General features: G+C 36.1%; 5 protein-coding genes across 5 annotated transcripts; 3 read left to right on the top strand and 2 right to left on the bottom strand.

Annotated features, from left to right (window-relative positions):
• Positions 1-4,836: 4,836 nt before the first annotated feature.
• LOC129246410 (uncharacterized) lies at positions 4,837-7,208 on the bottom strand. The gene is made up of 2 exons (XM_054885216.1): positions 6,116-7,208; positions 4,837-5,980 (listed from the first exon to the last, which is right to left on the bottom strand). The coding sequence occupies exon 1, from the start codon at positions 7,070-7,072 to the stop codon at positions 6,263-6,265; it is 810 nt and encodes a 269-aa protein (XP_054741191.1). The 5' UTR covers positions 7,073-7,208; the 3' UTR covers positions 4,837-5,980; positions 6,116-6,262.
• Positions 7,209-10,481: 3,273 nt separating this feature from the next.
• LOC129246409 (zinc finger Ran-binding domain-containing protein 2) lies at positions 10,482-12,679 on the top strand. The gene is made up of 3 exons (XM_054885215.1): positions 10,482-10,796; positions 10,926-11,161; positions 11,311-12,679. The coding sequence occupies exons 1-3, from the start codon at positions 10,735-10,737 to the stop codon at positions 12,108-12,110; spliced, it is 1,098 nt and encodes a 365-aa protein (XP_054741190.1). The 5' UTR covers positions 10,482-10,734; the 3' UTR covers positions 12,111-12,679.
• Positions 12,680-15,520: 2,841 nt separating this feature from the next.
• Positions 15,521-17,338, top strand: LOC129245042 (cyclin-dependent kinase 9). The gene is made up of 4 exons (XM_054883004.1): positions 15,521-15,874; positions 15,934-16,018; positions 16,095-16,352; positions 16,416-17,338. The coding sequence occupies exons 1-4, from the start codon at positions 15,678-15,680 to the stop codon at positions 17,100-17,102; spliced, it is 1,227 nt and encodes a 408-aa protein (XP_054738979.1). The 5' UTR covers positions 15,521-15,677; the 3' UTR covers positions 17,103-17,338.
• A 282-nt stretch (positions 17,339-17,620) lies between these two features.
• Positions 17,621-18,718, bottom strand: LOC129245041 (28S ribosomal protein S15, mitochondrial). The gene is made up of 3 exons (XM_054883003.1): positions 18,416-18,718; positions 18,221-18,354; positions 17,621-18,155 (listed from the first exon to the last, which is right to left on the bottom strand). The coding sequence occupies exons 1-3, from the start codon at positions 18,625-18,627 to the stop codon at positions 17,680-17,682; spliced, it is 822 nt and encodes a 273-aa protein (XP_054738978.1). The 5' UTR covers positions 18,628-18,718; the 3' UTR covers positions 17,621-17,679.
• Positions 18,719-18,856: 138 nt separating this feature from the next.
• LOC129245040 (39S ribosomal protein L43, mitochondrial) lies at positions 18,857-19,879 on the top strand. Its single transcript, XM_054883001.1, has 4 exons — positions 18,857-18,965; positions 19,031-19,179; positions 19,238-19,344; positions 19,413-19,879. Exons 2-4 carry the CDS (start codon positions 19,043-19,045, stop codon positions 19,748-19,750), a joined length of 582 nt encoding a protein of 193 aa, XP_054738976.1. The 5' UTR covers positions 18,857-18,965; positions 19,031-19,042; the 3' UTR covers positions 19,751-19,879.
• The last annotated feature ends 548 nt before the right edge of the window (positions 19,880-20,427 follow it).

The raw sequence follows: 20,427 nt of genomic DNA, 5'->3' as shown, positions 1-20,427 counted from the left end.
CATAGAAATTGGTTTGGTAGAATATTTTACACAGTTTCTTATGAAGCCTCACCCTTGCAACTCAACCGTCGGATACAGGGAAAAGATTTTTAATTACCAATTTTCCAGCTCAAGGAGCGTGGGGGAGAACGTTTTCGTTCACTTGAAAGCAAGGTTTAGAACAATTTGTAAGCCAGACAAATTTCGAATTCGCAAATTTATTAAATTAATTGCATCTAATTAAAGTACTAACAACAAATGCATGGAATCTTTGTGTTCGACTAGTTTTAAATTAAAAGCGTTAATTCAATTTATCTGCAAACTTAAAATAAAAATAACAATTTATCACATGTGTATATTTTTTTATTTTTCTAAATTGATATTAACATTTTGCTATTGAACAAAGTTGCATACATTTATTAGGTAAATTGTGAATTTTGACTTTTATTTCCTTCGACGAAAACACAAAGCCTCTTGTGGCCATTTCTACTGTCATGTCTGCATATATACATATGTATGTATGTTTCTTTTGCAACCCTCGTAGTTGTGGCAGATTCTCTTGCCACCACTCCGCAAGAAATTCGACAGCTTCTCTGTAAAAGTGCGTTGGTTTTTTCTGTAAAATGAATGCATAATTAGCAATATTTAACAAAAACTTTATTAAGATTATGTCTACAAACCTGTTTTCTTTGCCGACGACGACACTTTTATTTAGTCTTTACTTCTTCTTTACACTTCTTCCTATATTCGTAAAAATAATTATCGATAACACAGGGTTGTATGTAAAAAAGTGTGGTTATAATCTAGGATTATTTTATATGTAATCTCAGATTTATGGAGAGAAATTTTATATGGGAAATCTCGCTTTTTAATAACGGATTGGGAGTTAAGCACGAAAAAATAGATAATCTGTGATAATAATAAACTTATATGTGAACGTATTGTTACTCGCGTATTTAATACTTAGTAGGGTTGCAATTGTGATTTGAATTGTTGGAATTGTTTTCAAATATTATATTACGTTTCCACCAAAAGCAAACACCGTGTTTGCAGGAGTTGTGTTTGGGAGAACTGTCAACTGTTTCCACCGAAAGTTTGGGAGAAACTGTGTTTGAACTGTCTTTTGTTGACATTGTGAAATAAAGTGGTGCACAAATGACTTGCTTACTACAAAGCAACAAGTCACACATTGCATGTTACACTGTTTGTGAAGACAAAAAGCAATGTAGGCACACAACTTGAACAGCAGCGAAGAAAAACTGTCTTCAACAAGCGATACTACTTCGGCTCTATCGACAGTGCACGAATTGCACGACGCTGCTTATATGCTTGCATGGCAATGGTAGAAAAACATTCACATACAAGCTTTGCCGAAAGACATCAAGTACAATGTGTGAATTGGTGTCATATGTATGTATGTACGTAGTGTGTATTAGCACACCTTCGAGATGTATGAAAATTGCAAACATACAACATTTCTTCGCTCCCCGCGCACTTTTGCGTATTAAAGGGAGAATATTAATAAATAACGGTAAACTTTCGATGAATAATTTTTAAAGCTATTGAAGTTATGAAATAAGACAGCTTTTAGTAAATTTAAAATCCAATAAAGTGCGCAGAAGAATATTTGCAGGCAAAGTGTAAGTTACATTCAAATATTAATCAGAATTTAATTTTTATTCTACAAAACCATCATACCAAACATTAACTGCCTATTTGATTTTAAAATATCAGGAATTCATGTAAGTAAATAATCCACATTTGACACAATTCACTTGTTTGAATTACATACAACCATTTTGACTGTGCGCTGCGGCATGGAAGTACAAAGCTTTTGGTAGAGAGGCTGTTTTTATAAGTGTCCATTGCTTAGTAGTAAAATTTAATCTCCATATATCTGAAAAATATACTTGATCGGCCTGCAAATGGAAAAGGGATATCCAACTTCAAATATAATTTAATAATACTAAATTTAATTATTACGCACCTGCAAGCCTCCCGTAATGAATGCTTCGACCTCACCATTCGATTTCGTGTGCTGTACGCAGGAAAAGCACTTTCGTGGGTTTGGATATCCGGAATTTTGTCGCTCGATTGTTAGATTTGTTTGTGATGTTCGATCGGGTAATGTGACGAAATATTCCCATCGGTTTGTAATTAAATTAAATGCAGGGATGCGTTGTAAATCATACACTAAATTCGATGTACCACCACCCAGCACATATATGTATTGCCCATCGTAGACAACTTCGTGACGATAACGACCCTCTGGATCTTCGCGTATATCTGGACGACAGATATATACGCATTCCCACACTCGTGTGCGCAAATTTAAGCGATGCACTTCACAAGAGTAATCATAGCCAGTTGTTCCCCCAACCGTATATAAATAATGTTCGTGTAAAACTATTCCCGGCCCATATTGCGGAATTGGCGCATCACCAGTAGCCTCTATTCGCTTAACACTCGGTTTTTTACCTGTTTGATATATACATATATAACAGTCGTTTGAGCAAGATTCACCAAATGGATAGCCGGTGCGTCAATCAAATGTCATATTGACAAATTGCAATCATTGTTGCCATGTTTCGATAAGAATGCAACAATAAATGAGGAAAATGAGCAACATTGCCACCACTTAATAATTAAATTAGACGCAAACCCAACAAAACACGCTTTGAAAAGTGAGTTTAGGTATGGAGTTGTGTTTTAATTTTGTATGGGATTTGACAGGTGTTTTGTTTCGTGTTTGCGCTAAGAACACGATAGCGGCAGAGAACCCAAACTCCGGCTGCGGTGGAAACTTAGTATTAGACGAAAATAAAATTATTAACTTTTTTTATCAAACCTATTTGACCTGTAACAATAGGAAATACCTTTGATTCGTCATGATGTGCATAATAAATATTATAAATAAGATCATTCAGTATTCTCTTTTATTCTCTATTCTTTTAGAAGAGCTGCAGAGAACATAAATGTATACATTAGCGACTACTATCCAGTCCTGATAGGTTGTATAGGAGTAAATATTTGAAATGCTTGAAACTCATCCTTATCCAAAGAGCTACTGCGGTAGGAGATTAAAAAAGGACTGAGATTGATTAAGCCTCATCCATGAATTCCTAAAGGAAATTGTCCAATTACCATCACAAACGAGAGTTGTTGCTTTGTTAGTCTTAGAAGGAACTAACCTTCGAGCAGCTTCGATATATTCGTCACCAACTCCGATATACTTCGCCAGAAGTGCTTACAACCTCATTGTCTAAGTAAAAACAACAGGGAGCCAAAAAAAAGGAAAACTTCTCAATATTACCTTGTCTAACCAGATTATCTGTTGCATCTGGCCTGGTACTCATAAAGGGTTTTTCAATAAGGGCGGGTAGATGTTGAAATGGAATAAAATGGCGTTTGCTGTGTGGCATGTAGCGCCGTCCTGCTGGAGCCACATGTCGCCTAGGTCCATATGGTTCAATATGGGCCATAAGAAATTGGAAGGGCCACCACGTCTACCGAAAAATGGGCGCAATGCGCGCAACGTTTGCGATAATAAACACTCATTTTGATAATAAAGTTTTATCATTTGAACGTGCTGTTCAATCGTGTAACTTGCCATGATGATTTGGCATAAATAACTGAATAATAAACAAAAGATTTGGCAGATGCCACCAAAACAAAATGGCTGCCACAGGGCGCCAAAATCGACCCGCTTTAATTGAAAAACCCTTTATAAGCATATATATATAACTAAGTATTCAGTCGAAGCTGTACGAGATCTCAGGCATGCCCTGAGTAATATATTCTACTAAATTATAGGTGTTTCTTGGACTTTCTTCAATTTTGGTTTTTTTAATTATCGGCAAGTCAAGCTGGGCACGATTTTCAAAAAGTATATTCATTCGGCCGTCATACCCAAATGGGTTGGTGCGTGACTACCATTCGGAAATACACGGGTTCGGAACTCGCTGTCGGCACCAAGCACCAAAATAATGATAACAAAGGTTTCTTCTGAGGCGGCATAAAACTGTAAGCCCTTCCATCAAGACATCTACCACAAATGTATACATTAACGTTCTCTGAGAGCAGGTCTTTTAAATAACCACAAACGTAATTAAACAAGCATGAAACTTAAACTTTCCATAAGGAGAATCTAATATATTTTTCCTTCAGTGCTTATCACTTTATGGTTTTAGGGGGACAGATACCTGTAAATGGCCATATTTTCTCTGATTTTCATTAAAATTATTTCAAATGAAGAAGTCAATAAATTTTTTTCAAAATTGGCATACAGTTTATTTATACATTAAAATAAAATTATATAATAACCCAACCCAATTATATAATAATTTTTTTTTAATCATTTAAAATGGCGGATGTGCACTCAATTCTTCCAGGAAGGTCGATCAAAATTTTGTTTGTTTACTAACGTCATAATTTCTATATGAGTTAACAATAAATTGAAAAACAAAAAAAATTCGCGGAATAAAATGCTTCAAAGAAATTAATTTTGGGGCGAATTTTTCTACTATTTTTGCTTCGAAAATTTTTTTTAGTAATATCATAAAAAAGATGTGTGCAAAATTTCAGGGAGATCGGTCAGTAAATTATCGAGTTATCGTGTACGCCAATTCGAGAAATATAGTTTTGAGAAAAACGCGTCTAAAGTTTGAATACATGAAACCTATAAATCTCACAGCGCTCGAACGCAAAGAATAGAGTCGTCACGGTTGACGATCTATAATATAAGAAATACTTAAATTTACGTTCTAAAATTTTTTTGACATATTCTTAAAAGATTATATTAACATTTTATGAAAAAAAATTTTTTTTCCCGAAATTCTACAGATATCTGTCCCCTTAACTATAAATATTTTAATATAGTATTAAATAAATATTGTGTTTTAAAGAATAAATCATTTTAAACAATCAATGTCACATGCGTAAATATTTCAAAGTTTGTGTTGTGTGTTCCAGAACCGATACTAAGAGGGTTGCCCTAATAAAACTTACATAATTAAAGATCCAAGTTTAATTACAACTTTTATATTATTTCTTTATTTAAAAGTATACACATTGATTGGCAAACTTAAGATTGAATTTATGTACACATGCACCTCCTTAAAATTGCATATTCATGTGTATATATGTACATACATATATGTATAGGATATATAATTAGCGCGTATGTATATTCTTTGTTAGATATGTAGCCGAACTCCTTCACCAATGATCATGTGCGCCCTTGATGTCGCTTTAAAAATGGAGGGACTTTTAGTTTTATCCCGCCTCCGAACGACAGATGCATTTTTAAGAGGAATTTTTTCATGGCAGTACACGCGGCTTGCCATTACATGCCTAACCTTGAGGTGTTTCATCATGCCCTCATACCCATTCGGCTACGGGGGCTACAAATGTACATATGTTTGTATAGTAATAATTGGATTATCTATGCAGCATATGTGTAGTTCCGAAGTAAATTATTTACTTCTTTCGCTATTAGTATGTATTTAAATAAAACTAATTTTTCGCCTTAATAAGTAATATCATTATGACCACATGTCTAGGCAATATACTATTTTAAGTGTTTTTTTGGATGTGTGCAAGTGCAGAGTGCTTAACCACAGCTTAGCTCAAATGTAGTCAAATCTATATTCAAATTAAAAACAAAAACAAAAAGATCGTAACCATCCAGCAATTGGTTCCAAATTTAATTATTAGCTTTCCTTTCATACCACTAGAGAACGACCAAACTTCGACTGCGGCCACAAAATTTCAGTTCGGCTTTAGTAAAAAAAAACGGACTTTGGCCGAACATTTCTTTAAATTGTTTTTTTTTTTCAGAAGTTGTAAAAACTTTTAATAATTATAACATTTTTAAATAATGATGTCAAAGTCTAAATTTTATGTTGCAATAAATTATGTGCCCCTCCATCCAGGGCGACTAGTGAGGATTTGTTCATGCTGTGCAGGTCAGCTCTACAGGTATACCGAGAGATGGTGCCACCTGCAAGGTGAAAATGCCGATAAGCTATTATTTCATCAACAAATAATTAATATATGTATAAAAGTTTGGTATTTTTACAAACATAAGTATACTATATGTTACGAGTTGAGAATAATGTGTTTGAAACTTATGTACCTCTTATGCTTCTCGATTAATAAAAATATTGGATTTTTTTAAGTTATTGCTTATTTATTACTTTGGCCCTTGAAAATGTTCGGCTCGGTTTCTTTTCGAATCTTTGTTCGGTCGCTCCTACATTCCTACATTCACACAATTGCACTATTAAGCTTCATCATTTGCTTCGTCGCTACTCTCCGCTGTGATATTTTCTTGTACTAGTACTTCGTACTCGGTTGTGTGCACCTCAATTCCATCATACGGCATATACATTACCCTATGAGATGGATGTACCTTACCAAGCAACGTCTTTTCATTGTATTTCGCACGTGCCACATATAAATTTTCACCAAGTTCAGAATAGCCACCCACTATGGCACCTTCTGGCACATGACCATCTCTATCGGCTACCCACTTGTGTTTAAAGTTATTTAATAATTCAACATTTTGACTAAAGGCATAGCCATTGCAGCCATGAGAAGCATATGCAACGCCCTTGGCGGGTACATAACCAGCCGGCAATAGATCATCTTGGAAATAGACGCGCGCAACATAAGTAGCATTGCCTTCTGAATCAGTTCCAGTTTGAATAGCTTCGTCAGGTTCTGGAGGTGCCATTGGTACACGCGCGGAACCGTGCAACTCTAATTCAAAAAGTGGTGTCCAAATGGGCATATTTGCATATGCATCGGCAGCAGCAGATTCACTCCATTTTACGTCCATCTCTGTACGTTCACCATAATTCAAGAATACCGGATGCACTCTGTTGCGTGTGCAAGGTCGCCGACACTCAGGGCATGATTTCGAATGATTTAATGCGGCAAACAAGCATCGATTGTGAAATAAATGACCGCAGGTCGTGGAATAGATGCGATCTGATTTGTCGTAAAATTCAAAACAAATTGCGCACATAACGTTCAGAAATGTGGGCTTTTTCGTATCCGTAGACTCTTGTTCCTTTTCCTTAAGCTCCATATTAAAATTTCACAATAATTGCACACAAAATAAATGACGCGATTACCAATGTAAAAACACTTTTCTCTTTTCCGAAATGAATCACATATTTCACTAAAAGAAATAAAGCAACAACGTTGCTGAAAATATTTACAAAACAAATCATACAAAATACTAAACACTTTTTCAGGGTTGCCGAGATAATGTAGAAATTTACAAGTTTAATCATTTGAAATGAACCCAAAAACCCGCTGCGTGATTACCGTTCTAAATTCGGAGTACATTGGTTCGAATCTCGCTGAAATACCGAAGTGAAGAGAAAGTCTTTTCTAATAACGGTCGCCCCTCAGCAAGATAATGGCAAACCTCCGAGTGTATTTCTACCATGAAATAGATCATCATAAAAAAGTACGTGTAGCGTAGTACACATAACAGAAGTGAAACTTTCAAGGCAGACAAAGAAAGAGGGAGAGACCCGAAAGAGAATGAGAGAGAGGGAGAGAAGAAGAGAAAGAATATATATAAGTGTATCTAAGATATATATAAGAAAAAGCTCTCTCTCTCATTTTCCTCTACATTATATATTTTTTCTCTCTCGCGGAACGAAAATGCTGAAAACGTTGCATGGCCTTGAAATTTTACTCTCCATTCTCGCTCGTCCATCGACGCCTAAAAAGTTTAATTTGAAAAATATGTGCCATTCGGCAGTAGGCTTTAAGTTTAGGTCCTTCCATTTCCATAAAATGGTACTTTGTTGAGATAAGCACCTCCAAGTTCCTTTAAGAATGTCAAAAAGTCTCTCAGCTGATTTGCGAGCTTTGCACAATGCCTCATTATATAAGTATTTTGGATTGCCTTATGGTTAGTTTGTTAGAGTAGTCATCAGCGAAGACTCCAAAGGGTACCCCGAATCGCCAATTTTTGATCTTCAATTCACTTTTTTTTTTTTTTCTTTAATATATTTATTCAAAGTTCATTCCATTCATTTCAAAATTCCGTTGAATACTATTCACACCGCAGAATAACTCCAAACATATGAATCGTGCCGTGCTCTTAGAAATTTGGCGTTAGTGTTTAAAATTTTAAGAGCAAGGTCACATATCTGTAAGCTATAAAAAGGTAATCTTGATTTTTAAATATGTACTATGTAATTATCTTGCCACCATTTGTACATTAAGCGAATGATAACCGTGGTGGTTGACATAGGCCTCTTCATGATGTTTCGTGACCAAAATCGACACATGCACGCAAGCGATAACTCCAATGGTACCTCCCACAAATGGTGATGTGCTGAAACAAAAATTTAATTTTCCGTTTGCCACTTCACTTGGGAAACATCACCTTTACGCAAAACATGGAGCGGTTGATTACTTCTGTTACACGATGTATACTACGGCTAACAAACGACTGGTTCATGGCTATTCTCCGTTGCTTTACCTACGGGTCGATGATAACATTCAGTTACATGAATTCGCAGCGCAGCTACCATAGAACCTTGTAAATAAAGACAGCGTTTAGAATTAAATTAACTTAAAGATTACAAGATTTACCTGTTTCCAGTCGAAATCAGTGTTATTTTGGAACCCCTAAGGTGACTGTAAAACTGAGAAATTTGTCAAGTCTGGAGTTAACCGGGTTAGTTTTTGGAACTCAAATGCAGCCAAATGGAAAGGATTGTCCACATCCCAGAGCATACGTCCAGCCACAGGGTTCACTTCTCCTTTGCACGCGATAAGTCATAAGCCAAGTACTTAAAAAACATATTTCTGTCTTTCCATTTTTGTAAATGCAATTTAAAATTTTTATTCAAACTACTAATTCTTGTTTTCTCGTTTGATTTAACCACAACAAAATTGTTGTCGTTTAGTTTGCGCTAATCGACAGGTTAACCTAACAGCTGATTTTGTTTTATCGATTATCGTTATGAAATGGGTTACCGCATAGCAAAATCGTTAAAATTGCGGTTAAGGAAAGAAAACAACGCGGATATCGTTAAAATATATTAGTGAATCGCACTACAGTGATTGAATTCAGAGGCCTTTTCTGAGACTTTTATTTGAGATACGTTTTATTTGAGAAAAACTTAACAATATGCGTATTTTCCACCATGAACGCAACTACTCGCCGGGCAAAAATATCAGATTCACAAGATATGAAATTTTTGAATGATCATCAGCGATTTTTTCAAATTTACATTTCACGTTTAGGGGCCTAAGCAAACCTGTAAAAAAATTGTAAAATAAAAAACACGATGACAAAATTTTAAATTTCTGCCTGATATGCCAATTCGTAACTTTTTACGTGGATAACTAGATGCGAAACTCTCTCAAATTATGGGAGAGCGCGATCAGGTACTAGTTTGAGTGCTTGGTAGGTCTGCCAATCCCTGGCAGACAAACAGCTGACGAAAATAGTTCTGTTTTACATTAATGACACGATATATATATTTCGTAGGAATTTATATTCAACTAAGAGCGAGAACTAAAAATGAGGAAGGTAAATAATAATGTTAGTGCAAAGTTGATTTATTAAGCTAATAAAGTATATTATGTACTTGTTTTTTCAGTAGCTACGTAACTAATTTATCTTCTCGCCCCATTTCCAGGCACTTTCTCTTATTCGTAGAAACTGGATTAAATAAACTAATGCAATATTCGCTATAAGACAGAGTAAAATCTTAGTTGTAGACTACTTTTTTCTCCATCACCAATTCACAACAAAAAATAACAGTAAAATTAGAAAATAATAGTAGATTAGCAATAACGCAAATATATCTTCTTTCTTATATGTATATAAAAATGAATGTTTGTCTGTATGTCATCGATGAACTCAAAAACAACTGGACTGATTATTGTAAAAATTGGCATATAGCATATATGTATTTTTCCACGGAGAAGGTTTTTAGAATATGCTCATTGATGCCACTCGCCACCAGTTGGCGCTGCAGAGGGGCAACGCGCGCCGGGTACAGCTAGTTTTTAATAAAAGTGTATACAATATTTCAGTTTCGAACGAAAAAATAGCCAAATAATAAAAATAACTATGAAAAACAATACAATAATAAAATTAAAATTCAAATAATACAATAATACTCGTAAAAATAAACCAAATGTAATTTATAAAATCAGTTTAATCACCAGTTGTTTTGAAATTGTCTCTTTATGTTCCAAAATTTTTTTTATTTCTCATTTTTTATGTTCTCTTCAATACATTTGTATTTTTGACAGCAGTCACAGGAATAAGAAAAAGAATTATTGCAAGTTCTAAAGAAAGATAATAATAGAAAATATAATCTATTAAAAATTCCCTGCAACTTCTCTGTTATATTCCACATTTTTGTGATTCTCAACTTTTTACGTTCCCTGTATCGTGTGTTGCCTGTATTTAGTTTATTTCCAATGCATTTGTATTTTTGACTGCAGCCGCAGGAAAAAGAAGAAGAGTTCACGGAATAGGGAAACACGCGAAAATATCATAAGTAAAAAATCGATTGCAGAATTTTCCTAGCATTTTTCAACGATAAAGTAGCTTAACTTAAATAAAAAGTTAAAAAAGTGTAAGAAAATATAAATATTCCAAACATAATTGTAAAGAATTTAATTTGATGCTAACTACGCTGTAACATTTATCAGACGGCAAGCATTTAGCCGAGCAAGGTAGAAAAACAGTGAAAAATATAAGAAATGTCATCGAGTACTGGTACCGGGACAGGAGCTGGCGTTGGTGCCGCTTTAGGTGATAGCGAGTGAGTTGCAGCTGACTGTCGACTGTCTGAGGAGGGTGGTCGAGTGTTGTTCGCAGCAAAAAAGCCAATTATTTATTTTATCAATCTTACTAAAATTTCTTTCGACGATTTCTGAAATTTGCATTACAGAAGCCGTCATGCGAGTTTTGGGCAACGCAGCCCCGAACGCTCATCTGGCGGTGGAGGTGGTGCGTCGAAGAAAAAATTGGGCACTGAAATCGGTAAGGCTGCTGCTGAAAAGTCGCGTGGTCTCTTCTCCGCTGAGGATTGGCAGTGTAGCAAATGCGCTAACGTAAACTGGGCACGTCGGCAGACTTGTAATATGTGTAACGCACCTAAATTTTGCGATATTGAGGAACGAACCGGTAAGTGCGAAATGTCGAGTTTTTAACTTTTTTATTAATTTAACTAATTTCAAAAGTGAACACTAATAAGAATAAGTACATATATTTAAAACAAACGCACTTTAAACTATGAATATATAAAGATTTACTGTACTGTCTTACATCTACAGGTTACGGTGGTGGCTACAATGACCGAGGCGTAGTTGAGTATAAAGATCGTTCTGATTCAGACAGCGATTATGATGAATATGGACGACGAAAAAAACGCAAGATGCAGGATAATGAAAAATCTAATGAAGATGGTAAAGAATATGATGATACCGACGAAGATGCACTTGAAGAGGAGGAAGATGAAGAAGATGATGGTGGCGATCTTTCGAAATACGATTTGTGGGGTGACGATGAAATAGCTCCTGTTACCCTTGTAACACCAGGAGGTGTTGAACAAAAACCGATAGCAAGCACAAAACCTTTAGAGGAACGAAAATCTCGTAGTCGTTCAAGGTCACGTTCTCATTCACAGTCACGTTCTCGTAGCCGTTCACGCTCCCATTCACAATCTTCCACCTCTTCCAGCTCAAGTTCTTCTTCGTCATCGTACACTTCAAGTTCACGTTCGAGTTCTGCCGGATCGCGTTCAGGTAGCCGACTATCCAAATCACGTCAACGCAGTACATCCAAAGAGCTGAAGAACTCACGATCAAATAGCCTTAAATCTGCACCCTCCACACGTAAGCGTTCACGCGAACGCTCCAAAACGCACTCACAAACATCTCGAACCTCATCACACAAGTCTGGAAAACCTGGAGGAAAAATATCTAAGTCACGATCACGTACAAGATCATCCTCACGTTCGTCATCGACATCAGCAAAACGTAAGCGTCGTTCCTCCCAGTCACCAACTCGTTCTAGGCAGGGTCGCGGCCGCAATCGTACACGATCTCGTAGTACATCACGGCACCGTCGTTGAGATCCGAATAAAAAGAGAATAAAAAATATGGTTGACTTCTTTAACAACAAAAATCTGAATGCAATAGCATTTCAATACTACTAAATTTGCGTCTTCTACCTACTATGACTATATGGATGCCTCGTCAGGATAAGCCACAACCTTCGGATATTAAGAACTTATGCATACTGGAAAATGAATAGCAGTAATTTAAACCAAAAAAAAAAAAAATAAAACAATTTTGATTTTCACAATACAGATTAATTATACAGCACTTAAACACCACATATTTAAACACAATATATAATTTATCTAATATTTAAAAGTTATATACTATTCTTGCGCATACGCCAAACGACGTTTTATTCCTCTGCTTTTCATAACTTAAGTATAATTATAAACGCTGAATTGTAACTTACGAAAACTATATTAGTAATTTGATGGACGTAGTGAATTTCTTTCAGGCTTATTAGCATGTATGCAGCTGGAGTTATTTATGAGTTGTTATTTATGTAAAATGAATAGTTTTATAAACTTTCAAATTTTGACATAATAAATAAAACAAATAAACACTTTTATGAATGTACTCAGCTTACCGATTCCTTAAACTGGCGGCCGCCGTAGCCCAATGCGTTGGTGCGTGACTACCATTCGGAATTCGCAGAGAGAACGTAGGTTCAATTATCGGAGAAAGACCAAAATGAAGAAAAATATTTTTCTAACAGCGGTCGCCCCTCGGCAGGCAATGGCAAACCTCCGAGCGTATTTTTGCCATGAAAAAGCTCCCCATAAAAAATATAATATCTTTCGTTCGGAGTCGGCTTGAAACTGTAGGTCCCTCCATTTGTGGGACAACATCAAGTCGCGCACCACAAATACGAGGAGGAGCTCGGCCAAACACCCAAAAAAGCGTGTACGCTCCAATTATATACATATATATATATATATTCCTTTAACTGAGATGTGCACTCAGTTTAAGTAATCGTTACATCCGATTTAGACTTGAAATTTAAGGGGTCACAAATCGTCCTAGGTGTTAGAAATTCTAACTTAGAATTTGCACTTTCCACGACACACCGGTATCTAAGTATTGATTCCATATAAGTTTGAGTAGGTGCGAGGCGTCAGCGTAAGCAAACACTTTTTCACTTTCATCCGTAGGGTGTGTCACACACCGTGTGTGAACCAGGGCTTATCTTTTAATGGTATAATTTTTTGAATATTATGTCCATTAGATCATACCTACAGTCACGTTTAATTCCTTCCGCAACTTTCGGTTGGTAGATCTCATATCACATACCACGGCTACCAATGCAAAACTAGCGGATTTCAGTGCTGAAATAATTTTAAGCAAAATTGCTTCTGTCATTTGACAATCGTAGCCAAAAAGTATAGGCTGCTTCCATGACTTTAGTAGCCCACATGCCTGTACTACTTGCACATAGTTTGCGGGCTTTCGAACATAGTCTCCTGCCTGTTCATATTCGTATGTTTCAACGACCTTCATCTCGACGAATGCAAGAACTCATATTTTATCATAATTATAAAGATCAGACATGTGTTACATAGAATTGATTGATGCAGTCAGGAGGTTGTTGTTGTTGTTGTAGTAGCATAAACATTCCCCATACTTACATATGCATTCCCCATATGTAAGTATGGGGAATGTTTATGCTACTCAGTCAGGAGGCTCTGTTGTTGTTGTTGTAGCAGCATGCCCGCACGTGACTAATTCACGTTTTGATCTATAATAAGTTTATAGTTATAACACTTCGTACATTAAAAAGGAAAAATTAAGGCATACCGGGGAGTGCGAATTTCAGAATTTTTCCTTCGGTGAATATTTTTTTTATATTGGCCATTACCACATTCGTTTCATTCAACTTCTTGGTTAACTGTCGATATTCCGCCTTCAATTTCTGGAGTTCATTTTCTAGCTTAAATACTTTCTCCTCACTCAAAGATTCCAAAACTTTAAAGCTTCAAGTTGATGGAAAATTAAAATATCAAAAACCCACGTTTTGCTTATGTACACTTACTCCGTAAGCGTTTGGCAGTCGTTAATCTGCGTTATAATTGGTTTTTTTTTTTTTTCAAAGAAGGTGACGAGCCTCCTTTAACGGTCGGCATACAGTTTAAAATGGAGCCATACGAAGATGGGGTGAATGGAATGCCTTTGGCCAGTAATCTAGTTTGATTACCTGTGAACACTACATCTTCACGGGGAAAGTGGTCACAACAAATGAAGTCATGGCCTCTAAGTTGTGTTCGGCATAATGTGGACCACATCAATCGTTCTGATTCCTCCATTGGAACCTTGAAAAATGGCAACATTCCACCCTGTTGTTTCCTAAAACAAATTGCACGCTTTCTCGTTTTATTATTTAATTTTGAAATAATTTTTGAATTGAAATAAATTACAAAATTTGAATGTTTAAAATACGTTGCGTCATTTCATTCTGTGCTGACAGTTACATGACACCGCGAAAGAAAAAAAATACATCAGCTGATTTAATGATATAACCTTTAATAAATTCGCCTTGGCAGATAATTATTAAAACAATTTTAGAGCAACGTTCATAGAATAATTCTAAAAAAACATTCCTTTTGAATGCCAAATACATGAAAATCTAAACCACAACTACAAGGGTACTGTGGATATATTGCGACATTGCTGTGGATATTTGCGACATCGGCTCGTGAGCAGTTCGCTATTTGAGCACAAGTGTGCGACAACGAAGCGTATCTCTCGCGCATATTTTGTCTCATACGCTGCGATGATAATACGAGCCAAGGCGCATCTGTAGATACGCCTTGATATGAACCGTGTGCGAGGGGCGTAAAGCATTGAAACGCCGGTTCGTATCAAGGCGTATCTACAGATGTACCTTAGCTCGTATCGTCAATAAGATTCGAAACTCTTTCATTTTGTGCGAGAGCGCGGTTAGGAACTCAAGGATGATAGAATACAAAGTTGCGCCTTCCGTATTCGCCGTGTCCTCAGGCTCCATGAATAAACAAACAACAGGAAGGGGAATTACTTGTTTGTGAAGAGGAAGATAAAAAAGTCTCAATTACAGGAACACCAGGAATTTTGAGGGGTACTCGTTTTGCGCACGTTATACACCACAGATATATTTGTATGTAGTAGATTTGTGCCTGTTTGTTAAAGTGATTGTTGTGATGTAAATAATATAATATTTTTATATAAGTTTTGATTCATATTATTGGATATTATAATGTACGGCTTACCATATATTTATTGAGCATTTCAAATAGAAGTAGCAGATTTACTATCATAATTTTTTCAATTCGATATGAATATTCGAAGCTTGCTCAATGTGTTTTTATTTGTATTTCCGTAATAAATTTCTTGTTGGGATGCTTCATAAAAACAGATATGTTACACTACATGAATAAGCTGTCAAAAAGAAGCCAACTTCATTCAAGTAATCGTGATATTTCACAACAAAAATCTCCGAATAATAATAAAAAGTATTCTTTTGCTTATTTGGCACGTCTACAAAGCAGAAATTGATAAGGTGTTGTATTAAAACAATTGATTCCTTCCGAGTTGGGCTCTACAGTATGTCCTCACGTGGTCGCGATGATCATATTTCACACCCTCATTCGATCCAGTCTGCATCAGGCGTCACATCTTCCAGTTCTTCGCGCACACTTTCGCTGGCTGAAAAACAAAAATACATCGAAGAATACGATTTTCCATACTGTGATGAGTCGTCCAAATATGAGAAGGTAGCAAAAATAGGCCAAGGAACATTCGGGTAACTACTGCGAAATCGGATTACAATGGCCTCTAAAAAATTATTGCTTTCATTTGCAGTGAAGTGTTTAAGGCGCGTGAAAAAAAGGGTAATAAGAAATTTGTCGCTATGAAGAAGGTGCTAATGGACAACGAAAAAGAAGGCGTAAGCAAAACACTTCCATTTTTTAAGCACAAATATTTTCAAAAACTATTCTATGTACATATTTTCTAAATTATAGTTTCCTATTACTGCGTTACGTGAAATTCGTATACTGCAACTATTAAAACATGAAAATGTGGTAAATCTTATAGAGATTTGTCGAACTAAAGCGACTGCCAGTAACGGTCACCGTTCAACATTTTATTTAGTCTTCGACTTTTGTGAGCATGATTTGGCTGGGCTGTTGTCGAATATCAACGTAAAATTCAGTCTCGGCGAAATCAAGAAGGTTATGCAGCAGCTCCTCAATGGGCTTTATTATATACATAGCAATAAGGTAGTAATATTGAACTATGAAACATAAAATATTATTTAATACAAGCTTTTATTATACTCCCAGATTCTGCATCGTGACATGAAAGCTGCCAACGTACTTATTACGAAACACGGTGTGCTAAAACTAGCAGATTTTGGTTTAGCGCGTGCATTTAGTATACCAAAGAACGATTCCAAAAATCGTTATACAAATCGGGTTGTAACGTTGTGGTATCGACCACCTGAATTGTTGCTCGGTGATCGCAATTATGGCCCGCCCGTGGATATGTGGGGTGCGGGTTGCATTATGGCTGAAATGTGGACACGATCACCCATTATGCAGGGCAACACGGAACAACAACAATTAACATTCATCTCTCAACTATGCGGATCATTCACACCTGATGTATGGCCGGGAGTTGAGGAGTTAGAGTTATATAAATCCGCTGAATTACCTAAAAATCAGAAACGGCGTGTGAAAGAGCGCTTGCGTCCGTATGTAAAAGACCCAAATGGCTGTGATTTATTGGATAAGTTGCTGACACTCGATCCAAAGAAACGCATCGATGCGGATACAGCGCTAAATCACGATTTCTTTTGGACTGATCCGATGCCCAGTGATTTGAGCAAAATGCTTTCACAACATTCTCAAAGTATGTTTGAATATTTGGCACAGCCGCGTCGGAGCAATCAAATGCGAAATTATCATCAACAAATGGCGACTATGAATCAAAAGCCGCAAGATAATAGCTTAATAGATAGGGTTTGGTAGTTCTTACAATTTTTGGGATTTCCACCAATCCGAATTTTGCTAAATTTGCCGTTAGTTACGCGGCACTTTAGTGCTACTTGAGGAGTGCCAGACCGGCACTTCAACCATTTCACCTACACGGATAGTTATAGGATCATATACTAATATATTTAAATTTAAATAAAAACTAGGAAGTGTATTTGAATTTAAGGCTGAAACCGCACGGTGTATGCGCAAATAAACTCGTTTTATATTTATATGAATTTCGATTTTTTCAAAGAAGTAATGGGTTGGTGCGTAACTACAATTCGGAATTCAGAGAGAACTTAGGTTCGAAACAACAAAATGAAGAAAAAGTGTTTTCTAATAGCGGTTAGCTTAGAACTGTAGGTCCCTCCATTTGTGGAAAAACATCAAGACGCACGCCACAAATTGGATGAGGAGCTCTGCCAAACACCCAGAAAGGGTGTACGCGCCAATTATATATATATATATGTATATATTTACCAGTTATTGTAAAAATGTTTTTTTTTTTGGAATTTGATTTTCCCACCTATTTATTATTTTTAACGAAAGTAACAACAGTTTTTTCTTATAGTTATTCCGTAGCTTCTGCCTTTACCTCAACCTTTGATTTAAGAGCCTCTAGCTCTTTCTTGAAATCTTCTATTTGCTGCTCGGTTACTGTAACTGGTATTTCTAAATCAATTTGCTCTTTGCGCACAAACTCCATTTTTTTAATGGTATCTTCCAAAAATGGAATTTTTTGTTCATCCAATAATTTGCGATACTCAGCCAAGCGTTCGTCTTTTATTTTTTCACAATGCGCATCGGTAAGCTTTTGCAACGATTCTTTTCTTGTAATCCAATGGAACTCTGTCGGCGGAGGTTTGTATACTAAATCAAGCTTCTCTAACATCCATTCGAATCGGCGGTAGTCCCAGCGACGTAAATATTTTAAGAACTTTTTCCGCTTTTCAATAAGTTCTTTTAAAGCAACCTTCAGTTTATTATTGCGAGGAAATTGTTCAAGTTCTTGTTGCATACTTCGAATTCTCACAGTCATCCGAGCCACTGCAAAGAATTGACGCAAATAAATACATAATTTGTGATGTCAAAACAATGATAAAATATTTTACATTTGGCTTCCATGGAGCCATAATCGAGTGGATGGCGTTGAACCTCTTTGATTAGCTGATCCCGTAAATAACGTGAAATGTCAGCACTTCGGTTATTGCCAAGTTGAAAGAGTGATTGCACTACTGGATCCGCGCTGCGAAATAGTATTAATATTTACTTATCATTCAACAGTTTAATTACAAACTTCAACCTACCTCTGAAGTTCTGTGCTGTTTTTATATTCAAGTAAGAACTCTTTTTCATTTACCGGAGGTAATTTTCCTAAGTCTCCACTTTTCTCTGGGTTAGTAGATGGTATCTTCACAGGACGAACCCATTTGATTTTCAAATCCGACTTGAAGGCATAATCGCGCGTTAATTGTTGATGCACCACACAGGTTTTCCGAAGTATTCTTCCGAAATTCATATTTTTTATGTGAGAAATTTGGGCAAAAATTGAATGCGAGGAACTGCCCCCTAATATATTTGTGACTTTTGTGTCAATTTGTAGGAAAAAGGTTATGTCACAACAGGGTTGCTATTTATAAGAAAACATAAAATTTACTTCTCAAAAAATTTCAATGAGTCGTAAATATTTGTGATTATGTTTACATTTTTATAATTTTCTGAATGATCATAACAAAATCCTGGTGTTAGAATGATTTAATTATTTCTGTGTTTAACGTACTATAACCTGGTAATCAATTTCACATTTCTACGCGTCACCCTTTGAACAGCTGATCCATAGTTATTTAACAACAAGAGGTTAGTTTTGTTGTTTCTGTATTGAAATACCCATTTAACAATTTCATTCTTCAAAATTAAACCAGAAACCTGACAAAATGTCTAATAAGCATTTATTTCTCAAATCTGGATTTCCACGTGCGCCTCTTCAAAATGGTTTGGGCCGTTATATTTGCCAATTGCAGCGTGTTACGCTTAAGTTCTGCAAGAACCATGGCGCCAGTCGCGGCATGAGGTTTGGATACAAAAACTTATTTAATCTTTTGATGAATTAAATATTTCTGTTTTACTAGAGGATTCATTGAAAATCACCTACTTGATTTTGCCAAAGAAAATCCCGGAGTAGTGGTTTATGTAAAACCGCGCCGTCATCGCGGACCTGTGATAGTTGGTGAATATTGTAAGAATGGAAAGCGTTAGATGACTCTTGCATATGTAAATCTAATTTCTCTCTTTGTTTTATTTTAGTAAACGGAGATCGTGAATGGTTATCTTGTCAAAATGCCACTAAAGACGACATTTCAAAGTGGCTGCAGTTACTGAAAACACAAAATGGAAGTTCAAGCGCACTACGTTTACGTAAAATGTGGCATACCGATATACCTTCAATACAGGGCCCTTGGACGCCTTTTACCCTCCGTAATCCAGAAGATAATATGGAGACATTCCCCAATGAGGCTGCTTCACGTCCACTCGATTTGGAACAATCGGCTACAGAGAAACTTATTGAGTTGTTTAAACAACAACGACTTGCTGATGATAGCAAATCTGCGGAGCAAGTTTTGGAAGAAAAACGTGCTGAATAAGTGTAATTAATAGTTTTAGAGTATTCGTAAAAGCAAAACATTTCAAAATACACATAATAAATTAAAAAGAAAATAAATAAATGGAAGCGTTATACATTTTTGGCTGGTAGATTGCCTATTACGAGAGAAGTTTTTCTATAATTTTGATGCTTAACTCAGTGCGGATCGAACCCATAATCTACTGGCGGTATGCCAGACACACAAAAACAGCGGCAATGAAAAGGGTGTATAGTATTTTGTGAAGAAAATAACTTTTCAAGCTGGACGAAGTAATTTGTAATCATATGCACATATATACATACATATGTGTAAATGCAGTGCGCCTATGAAAATATCCTTAGTACGAATCTTTAACTTACGTAATTCCGGATAGTTCCGATAACGTAAAACCGACTGTCGTGGGAACGCCATTGGTGGTGCCTTCGAAGGATAGTAGCAAGTCGCTGACAAAATTTCATAATTGTAATTGGAGTTTACCGTGCTAAGTTGCCTGTCTACCATCGGCCGCTTTCCAAGTGGCGGACAGGGGAAAGCTAGGCAGATGTGAAGGAAAATATATATGTATACATGTATATATGTACATAACGGTACAATCTATATATATAAAAAGAAGTTACATTTCCTTGGTAATCTTATAACTCAAGAACCGCCGAACCGATTGACACAAAAATTTTAGA

Source organism: Anastrepha obliqua, chromosome 4 (assembly GCF_027943255.1).
Source record: "Anastrepha obliqua isolate idAnaObli1 chromosome 4, idAnaObli1_1.0, whole genome shotgun sequence".
Lineage (NCBI taxonomy): Eukaryota > Metazoa > Arthropoda > Insecta > Diptera > Tephritidae > Anastrepha > Anastrepha obliqua.
This window is presented reverse-complemented; position numbering and strand designations above follow the sequence as displayed.